At 43.0% G+C, this 10,004-nt stretch overlaps 1 protein-coding gene across 1 annotated transcript in view; it reads left to right on the top strand.

Moving 5' to 3' along the window:
* The first annotated feature begins 297 nt into the window (after positions 1 to 297).
* DNAH10 (dynein, axonemal, heavy chain 10) overlaps positions 298 to 10,004 on the top strand; it is a 150,365-nt gene continuing 140,658 nt past the window's right edge. The window contains exons 1-5 of the mRNA XM_008591330.1: positions 298 to 301; positions 3,438 to 3,524; positions 6,532 to 6,632; positions 7,884 to 7,992; positions 8,815 to 8,930. Of these exons, the coding sequence (XP_008589552.1) occupies positions 298 to 301; positions 3,438 to 3,524; positions 6,532 to 6,632; positions 7,884 to 7,992; positions 8,815 to 8,930 (417 nt within the window). The remainder of the gene's footprint in view (positions 302 to 3,437; positions 3,525 to 6,531; positions 6,633 to 7,883; positions 7,993 to 8,814; positions 8,931 to 10,004) is intronic.

The raw sequence follows: 10,004 nt of genomic DNA, 5'->3' as shown, positions 1-10,004 counted from the left end.
GCCGGGGCGCCCGTTGCCAAGGGCGCGTTGCCACGGACGCCCGCCCAGCTCCCGGCCCTCTCCGCACGCTGCTCCAGGCGCGGCACCATGGATGACCTGCGGGTGCTGTGGATGCGCGACCGCGTGTACACGGCCTTCGGTCTCACCGACCCCCAGATCTTCGAGCAGCTGCTGAGCCGCGACGACGGCGAGGTCGAGGACCTCATCCTGCACTTCCTCAACCAGACGAGCGAGGAGGAGGCCGCCTTGACGCTCTTCTTCTACCGCGTGGTGGTGCCGGAGGAGGTGGAGCTGGAGATGGGTGAGCCCTCCTTTCCCCCCTCCCTGGGCCTCAGGTGTGGTCCATACATGCTTATTGTTGCCCGCCACGTGCAGGCAAGAGTGAAGCGACAACGCCTCTGCCCTCCTGAGCTCACAGCTCACTTGGAAAGTCAGAGCTCGAATGAAAAATAACCACAGACACTTATTTAGCCTTTACTCTCTACCAGGCATAGTTCCAAATGCTTGTACCATCTCATTAATCTTATGAGGTGGGTGTATTGTTATTCCCATTCTACAGATGAGCAAATTGTGGCAACTCGCCCAAGGTCACATAGGCAGTAAAGATTCAGAAGAATGCGAATCTGTCCAATAACGTGCTGTGGCTGGATAGAGCAATGACCCAGGCGCTGGGGCTACCCACATCATCCTCACCATCTTTGATGGTCGCAGGTAGTGTAAGAAGCGCACCCCTTTCTATTTCTGGAGGCTTCTGATATGCTAAAAAGTAAAGTAATGCCAACACAAGGTTTTAAAAAATTCGCAGTTACTTTTAACAAATTAGCATCTTAAATACAAACCATGACAGTGACTGAATGCCCAGAACACTCTGTGAAGGTGGGTCCCCAGCCCAATGGCTGGTCCAGCCCACTCTCTGATAGCCCGGGGATACAGAGGGACCAGCACAGAGTTAGAGGAGGAGACAGGACTGAGTGCGGGGGACACTCAGACAGGAACATGTCCGTAAAGGAGATTGAGAAACACAGAAGTTGTCTCCTGGCAGGAGCACAGCAGCCTCCTGTGCTGGTCTTCGAGCTCTGTAAGGACATGTGGATCCCTTACAGGGCCTCTCATGGGTGGTGTGCCAGGCAAACCTTTTTTTTTCGAAGGTAGTAGGCAGATTCATTTATTTTAAATATGCATTATTTGCTTGCACGAAATAATATACTTATTTATTGTAGAGAAATCCAAGACCACAAATCGACAACAATAACAAATTGCTAGTGGCACCCAGAGAAATGACCACACAGTCACATTTTAGAATCTAACCTTTCAGTCTTTTATTTTTGGTCCCAGGTAGACCTTTGGACCTGGACATCACATTATAATGGGATTTCGAATTTAGCATCTTTCATTATCACCAAGTGAAATTATGGATAAAAAAAATACAGTAACAGGATTGACTCTTTAACATATACCACAATTTCAGTGATCCAGATTTTGTACACTTAAAAGAAATTATGCCAAGACCCTAAAATATGGACACGACTGAGACTTCTTGCAACCTCTGAGGGCTTCTGTTAATAGTTGGGTAGCTATATTGTGTCTGGTGTTTACTATTAACTGTTTAGCCCAGAGGTCTCCTGGCTGGTGGTCCCTGTCCTACGTGGAGGCAGACTTCAGTCTCTTCAGAGGGTCCCCCTGGTTAATTCCTGGACCCTCCAAAGGGTGCTCAGATATCCCTGCCAGCTGTGACTTATTTCTGGGATGCCTCTGCCCTGTGGTCTTCCCCTCCATTTCTGCTCTTTTCCACTGTCACCACATGGCGAGAATGCTGATGGATTTCCTGCCGAGGATACTGGCTCTGGAAACTCTTAAAGCTGCTGATCCTGGAGACTCCAGAATGGCATTGAATTGGTGATGGGTTCTGGCCAGAGGTGGGGGGAAGGGGCCTCCCCCAAACTCTGCATTTCACCTTGGCACTCACTCTCTGCTTACTAAGCCTACAGGCTCACAAAGACCCTTGAACAGTTTTACTGGATCCTTATGGGGGCTCTGGTCTGTCTGGAGGACCTGTGGCGGGGCCAGTGCATACCCTTCATTCCTTTTCCCTCTCTTTTCTGCCCCTCTGCTGATCAACACTTCTCTCTGCTCCCTGCTAAAAATGATATGAATGGAGACAAATAGCTGCCGGGGGAGGGTGGTGGTGAGGCAAGGGAGGTGTCTACACTAGCAGCAGCTACCCCAGATGCTGTTCTAACAGGTACGCATGTGTTTCTTAAAAGAACAAGATGGAATCGTATGGTACATATCATTCAATAACTTGCTTACATTTAAAAAAATTTTATAAGTATTGCCAGAATCATGTTCTCTTAAAAATTCATATAACATAGAATTATATAAAGTGAAAAAGGAACCTTTCATCTCACTAAAGCCCCAGTCCTATTCCCGTTCTTATAGGTAACCACTGTTATGTGTATCCTGTCAGCTCTTCTCTCAAATATCTATCTATCTGTCTATGTCTATCTACTGTCTAGTTATACATATAATTATATATATATATATAGTTCCTGAAGTCATAAATAAGATCATACTATACATATTATTTTATGACTTGCCCCCTTCCTCCCACATATCTTGGGAGATTTTTTCATGTCAATACCTATAGATCTCTCTAACTTTATAGTTAGTAAGTACATAGTTGTACCATATTTTATTTACCCATTCTCTGACTAATGGACGTTTAGATTTTCAGAGTATTTCATTCTACAAAGACTGTAACAAGTGTCCATCTATCTTTGCATGCTTTGTGTATTTCTGTAGGATAAATGTATAAGAGTGGAATTGCTGGAGTAATGGGTGTGTGCATTTACAATCTGGATAGGTCCTGCCAAACTCCTCTCCAGAAAGTTCTCACCCCAGCAACAGTGGAGGAGGTGCCTGTTTCCCAGCAGCCTTGCTGACACTGGATATTGTCAATCTTCTTAATTTTTGCCAATCCCATAGATGAAGAGTAGATGCACTTCCTTATTCTAATTTACATTTATATAGTTACTAGTGGAGTTGAGCCTCTTTTTTTCCCTTCAATTATTTTTTATTGTGGTAACATACACATCACATACAATTTACCATATTAACCATTTTCAAGTGTACAGTTCAGTGTTATTAAATATATTTATAATGTTGGGAAATCATGAGCCTCTTTCCTATGCTTGTCGGTCATTTATATTTCTTCTGTGATCATTCTTGCGTCTTTTGTTTCTCAGCAGCATCTGCACAAGCCTTCTTTGCTGTCACCAAAAACTGGCTCCAGTAACTGGAATATTTCTGTGTTACTGTGATATGCACGAATCATCCCGTGAGCCGCATCCCAACCCCTTGGCTCCAGGCAAAGCAAAGATAACAGGTGCGCAGTGAAGCAATTACGTTTTGTATTTTCTTTCTATGTGGCTGTAAAGACAGTGAGATACCTGTGTCGTCCGAAGAGGAAGAGGAGGAAGAAGTGACTGATCCTCAAAACATAGAGTCCTTGGATAAAGCGCCAGGTGTGGTACTGGGGGGTGGGGGGCAGAACTGGGAAAGCCTTCACCTGGAAGTGGGGTGCTCCCCTGTCCACACTAGAATCAGTTCCTACTTTTACACAGTACAAAGGGAAACTGCTGGGTTGTTAACTGACACATGTGTTAGTCTCCCAGAGCTGCTGTCGCAACTGCCCTCAGACTGGGTGGCTGAAACCAACAGAAATGTATTGTCACACAGTTCTGGAGGCCAGAAGTCCCAATCCCAGGTGTCGGCAGGGCTTGATCCCTCTTGAGTCAAGGAGGGGACGTGTCTCGCCTCTCCCAGCTTCTGGTGGCTGGTGGCTTCCTTGACATTCTGTGGCTTGTGGCTGCATCACCACAGTCTCTGCCTTTGTTGTCATGGGGCCTTATCTGTGTGTCTGAGTCTTCTGCTCCTTTCTCTTACAAAGGCACTGGGCACTGGATTTAGGGCCCACTCCAGTCCAGTAGGACCTCATCTTAACTAATTACATCTGCAAAGACCCTGTTTCCAGATAAGGTCACACTTGACCTGGATGTTGGGGGGATCCTATTTAACCCAGCATAAAAACAGCCATTCTCCTACAGGCAGTGTCTTGGTCAGTGCGGGGAACATGTGCTATATGCTATTTTGTAGAGAGGGTGTCCCATTGCGTGAACGACAGATGCTATTTCTTTGAGAGAATCTCTAAGGCTCAAAAATGTTCAAGTCAAGGCCTATTTAACCCAGCATAAAAACAGCCATTCTCCTACAGGCAGTGTCTTGGTCAGTGCGGGGAACATGTGCTATATGCTGTTTTGTAGAGAGGGTGTCCCATTGTGTGAACGACAGATGCTATTTCTTTGAGAGAATCTCTAAGGCTCAAAAATGTTCAAGTCAAGGTTTTTACTGATAGTCAGTTAAAATGTCTAGAGAAGCCACATGGCACTGTGACATTCACATTCACTGTGACATTCTTGATCCTTTGCAGGCTTTCAATTGTTTCTCCTGTACTGGTGAGGTGGCTGTAGCGACATGCCATGATCCAGTTCTCCATAGCAAAGGTTCTCAGTTGGGGCGACTTTGCTCCCTAGGGAACACTGGACAATGTCTAGAGACATTTTTAGTTGTCACAGCTAGGGGGTGGGTGCTACTGGCATCTAGTGGGTAGAGGCCAGGGATGCTGCCAAATACCCTAAAATGCACAGGGCAACCCCTATGACAAAGAATGGTCCAGCCCCAAATGTCGAGGTTGTCGAGGTTGAGAAACTCCACTCCAGACCACCCACGTTGTCAGCAGAGCTAAACAACCTCTATTCCCCATTTATCCCATAATTCCCTTACAAAAAAGCCGAAGCTATAGATTAGACACATGCATTTAACAATGTACTCAGTGTTTGAAAATCAAGGGGAAGAAGGCTTTTGGCAATAGGTACTGTCTCCTTAAGTGACCTTTATTTTTTCAGAAGAATTTATTTTTAACCAAAATGTAATCCTCTCAAGTAGAAAAGACTGGGGGAGGGAATACAACTTTAGAAATAAAGGACAGACATTTTAAAAAAAAAATTAAAATAATTTTTTTTATTTAAAAAATTTTTTTCTTTTTTACATTTGAATTTCTTTGTTGTATATGTTTATGGGGTACAGTTTATTGTTACAATACATGCATGTATTGTATAATGATCCAATCAGAATAGATATTGTATGTCACCTACATATTTATCATTTCTTTGTGGTTATAACATTCAAGATCCTCTTTGCTGGCTCTCTTGAAATACACAATACAATATGATTAGCTATTGCCATATTAAGGCACCAGAACTTATTCTTCCTATCGAACTGTAACTTTGTAACTTTGTACTGTTCTACCAACCTTTCCTCAGCCTCCTCCCCAACCCTCTTCTCTGCCTCTGATAACCACTATTCTGTTCTCTATTTCTCTCAAGGATAGACATTCTTAGTAAGTCTTATCTAAATTGTATTTCGATAAGACAGACAGTAGTTCTTGTAGGCCACAGCAATATTTATCAAGAGCCTGCTAGGGAGTTACACTGTTTTCATAACCAGTAAATTCATGAACAGGAAAGACTTGGGGGGAAGGAGGCTGCTTAGGTAGGAAGATCAGGGAAATCCTTTCCCACAAAGTAAATTAACATTACTTCTAAATCAATGATTTTTTTTTTTATTTTGGTAAAATATCCGTAACACAAAACTTACCATTTTAACCATTTCTAGGTGGCATTAAGTACATAAGTGCATTGTTGTCTGTAGGCTCTTACTACTGCTCTAATAATTGGTACTGCCATCTGTAGACTATTTTTTCTGCCAACCAATGTACGAGGTGCTTAACCGTGTTATAATCTAATCCTCTAGAATCTGATCAGTAGATTTTAGTGTTCCATTTTATGTATGAGAAAACCAGCAGCAGAGAGGATTCAGAACCCCCACGTAGAGGTGATTCCAAAGCCACACTGTCCTTGCTCAGTGCCTTGCAAAGGAAAAGCTGAGCTTTCCAGGGACACAGTGCTTCCTTGTGACTTGTCAGAAACTGTCAAGGCTGAGACTTGGTGCCTTCCCAGGTTTCCAAATCTGCATTGATCCCAGAGGACTTGAGAAAGATGTGATCATTTTATTTAGACTACTTTTCTTTTCGTCCCCCACAAATCTTGAGTCTCATGGTGAAAAAGGAATTAATGCTAACGTGTTAGCTGTAATTCTCATCATAATGATTAAAAAAAAGGTGGTCTTTTTTTTCAAGCAAAAATCTCAGAGAAATCACATGTTTGACACTATAACTGAGACACACACAAACACATACACACATGTTAAATTTCTGATGGATGACCTATCAATAGCCTTCCTCAATTATAAGTCAGGGCTACAATAGGATTCATTTGTAAAAAGTTTGTGTATAGCTTTTTGGTAATATGCCTGTTGAATGAAATATGCTATCATGCAAAATGCAAGCCAGGTCTTGATGGTAGGAAAACTAATTTTCTGATTATTTCATCTTACATATTGAATGTTTTGCAGCTAAGAATTTGCGTCTGAAAAGTGATTCCATGGCTCCACCTTTAATTGGCATAGAGGATGAAGACATGACCAGAGACATTTTAGAAAAAGTCCCCAGCAAAGTATGCATGGCTTTTCATCCTCGTTGGTGGGGTAATGGGACTCTAGTGTCCACCTTTAATTGGCATAGAGGATGAAGACATGACCAGAGACATTTTAGAAAACGTCCCCAGCAAAGTATGCATGGCTTTTCATCCTCGTTGGTGGGGTAATGGGACTCTAGTGTCCTCTGATGAATCAGGAAAACTGACACAGTTCATCCTATAGAATCCTGTGGGTGGGTCCCCAAGACCACCCTCAGGTTCAGTGATTGGCTAGAAGGACTCACAGGACCCAGAAAAGCTTTTATATTCATGATTGTAGTTTATTACAGTGAAAGGATGCAAATTAGAATGAGCAAAAAAAATGAAGTGCACAGGGTGGAGTCCATTAGAAAACAGGTATGAGCTTCCAGTTGTCCCCTCCCAGTGGAGTTGCATAATTCCCCCAGTGCTTAATTCCCCCAGTAACATGCACAAAGTATTGCCAACCAGAGAAGCTTACCTGAGCATTGATGTCCAGGGTTTTTATTGGGGGTCAGTTATGTAGGTATGGAGCATCCACATAGCTGACCTTAGTTACTCAGTCCCCCCTAGTCCCCAGCCCCTACCTCCACCCCAGAGGTTAAACTGATACAGTGTGACCCAGGGCTCCAGGCAAACAAAAACAGGCATCCACTGTAAATCACATTCTTAGCATAAACTATCTGGCAGGGCCCAAAGCTACAGGTATACAAAAACACTCATATCAGGCAAGATATTAGAAGAGCTTAGAAGTTATCCCCCAGGAGTCAGTCAAGGGCCAGTCCTAAGGACCTTTGGAATGTGCAGGGTTTGGACAACCTAGGCCTGATGAGTGAACCCTTTACTGCAAAAATCCCATGGGTGGAGTTTAAAGCTAGGATGTAAGTGTTTGGTCTGGCCCATGCTTAACAAAATTATACTTAATTACTTCATATATCCCACCCTCAAAATAAAATTTAAGCCTGTTTGTTGCAACATATATCCTAGTGAAACTCTTATCTGAACTTTTTCTAGGTAAGTTTATTCAGATGTTATTGGCTGGTTAATAGTAGAGTCAGGTGTAGTGTTCAGAGTCTTGGTGCATTTTAGCTCACATGTTGGTAGTTGCTAGTACCCTGTAAGGCTGTGGCTGTGCTATCAGAAAATAAGATCATTCACTGGTTAAGAAAGCTCAGCTGTATATTAGTTAGGTTCATTGGGTGAACAGATGTATCTCACGTGTGACAGTTTTTTTTGTTCCCCATGTTTCAGAGAATTGTGAAGCACATTGTGGAAAAGATGTATCTCAATGTGCTCTGTACTCCTGTTCCAGAGGAATTTCTTGACCAGGATGTAGTGTATTTTCTCAGAAATACAAAAGGTACATTTCTGGTGTGTGTGTGTATGGGGGGTGGCAGGGCATATCAAATAAAATGTCAGAAGGGTAGACTGTTACCAAATATGTCTTTCTAAAAACTCCAATGACTCAAAAGGTACTTTGACAATGAATTGAGGAAGAGTTGCTGGGCGTGGGGGACAGTCGAAGAAAGTGTCCAAGCCAGTCTGGCTGCTTTAACAAACACCTTAGACCTTGAACAACAGATGTCTGTTTCTCATGGTTCTGGAGGCTAGGAAGTCCAAGATCAAGGCAGATCTGGTGTCTGGTGAGGGCTCGCTTCCTGGTTCACAGATGGCCATCTTCTCCACTCCTCACATGGCAGAGAGCAGAGAGGGAGGTTACCTCTTGTGTCTCCTCTTGTAAGGGCACTAATCTCATCGTGAGTGCTCCACCCTCATGGCCTAATCACCTCCCAAAGCCCCACCTCCAAATATCATCACATTGGGGATTTAAGCTTCAACATAAGAATTTTAGGGGACACAAACATTCAGTCCATAGCAGCAAGGAATCCAACAAGTGTTTCTAGACAACCCAAATTATTTCTATTTCTGTCCAGCTTTAGATATTCCAACCAGATTAGCTAATGTGTGTGGCTCTGCGTGCTGCTGGTACTAACCCATTACTTCAGTTTCCCATAGACCCAGGGATTGATTTAAGTACAAATTAGTGTATATTCTGAGTCTGTGACTGGAAAATTCCTTTTAACAATTTGAGGAGAAGGAAAAGATTTCTGTACACTTGGAAATGTTAACTGTTGGCCTCTCTTCCCTATGGATCTTACACTCTGGGTCTGTTCTTCTTCAGAGTCAATCTCTGAGGCTACTGACATGAAGGAAGCTATGGAAATTATGCCTGAAACGCTGGAGTACGGAATTATAAATGCTAAAGTGCTTGGTTTTCTGAAGGATATTATATGTCAGGTAAATATGGACTGAGGAAGAAATCTCAGCCTTTCCGAGGTTAAGGATAATGAGAAGTTATCGCTTAATGGGTACAGAGTTTATGTTTAGGATGACAAAAAAGTTTTGGAAATAGGTAGAAGTAGTGGTTGCACAACATGGTGAATATAATTAACTTCACACAACTGTGTGTTTAAAAAATGCTTAAAATGGCAATCCTTATGTATGTTTTACCACAATTTAAAAAAATGGAATAAAAGAGTATCAGTGTTGGAGATAAAGCCAACAAGACTTGCTGATGACTTGAATATGGAGGTTTAGGAAAAGAGACGATCCAGGGTGACTCCTAGGATTCGGGTCTGAGCAGCTGGGGGGATGGTGGAGTCATTACGGAGTTGGAGGCATTGGGAGAAATAAATCTGGAGGGAAAACCAAGAATTCTATTTTGCACATGTTAAGCTTGAGAGACCTCTTAGACATTTGAGTCGAGGAGTGAAGCAGGATGTAGAAGTCTGGAGCTCAGGGGAGAACTCAGGGCACTCATCTGGCAAATATTTATTGTGCAAATATTTATTGAACACCTACTGTATTCCAAAGCAGTAAACAACTCAGACAAGGTCTGTGCCTCATGGAGCTTACATTCTAGTCGGGAAGATTTACCTTAAACAAGATCAATGAGAAAATATATAGTATGTTAGATAGCAACAAAAGTTAAGGAGAAAACTGAAGCCAGATAGGAAAAAGAGGGATAGAAAATAAGGGGGATAGGAAAAGGTGAGGCTTTTGCAGTTTTGGATAGGGTGGCCAGGAAGACCTTACTGAGAAGGTCTGGACTAAAGTCCAAACCACCACAAAATCCTCTTTTGCTAGGACTATTGCAGAACCCTCCTAAACGGTCTCCTAGCTTCTGTTATTGCCCCCTACACTGCATTCTCCACATGCCAACTAGAGCAGCCCTTTAATATATGTGAGTCATCGATATGGAGATGGCGTAAAGTCAAGGGACTGGATGAAACAACCAAGGGAGAGCATATAGATGGGGGAGTTAGGGGTGGGTGATCCAGAAGTCATAAGATAGGCAAGGAAGGGCTGGTG

This window comes from Galeopterus variegatus, unplaced genomic scaffold (assembly GCF_000696425.1).
Source record: "Galeopterus variegatus unplaced genomic scaffold, G_variegatus-3.0.2 Scaffold147, whole genome shotgun sequence".
NCBI lineage: Eukaryota > Metazoa > Chordata > Mammalia > Dermoptera > Cynocephalidae > Galeopterus > Galeopterus variegatus.
The sequence above is the reverse complement of the archived record's forward strand: the minus strand, read 5'-3'. Positions and strand labels throughout refer to the sequence as shown.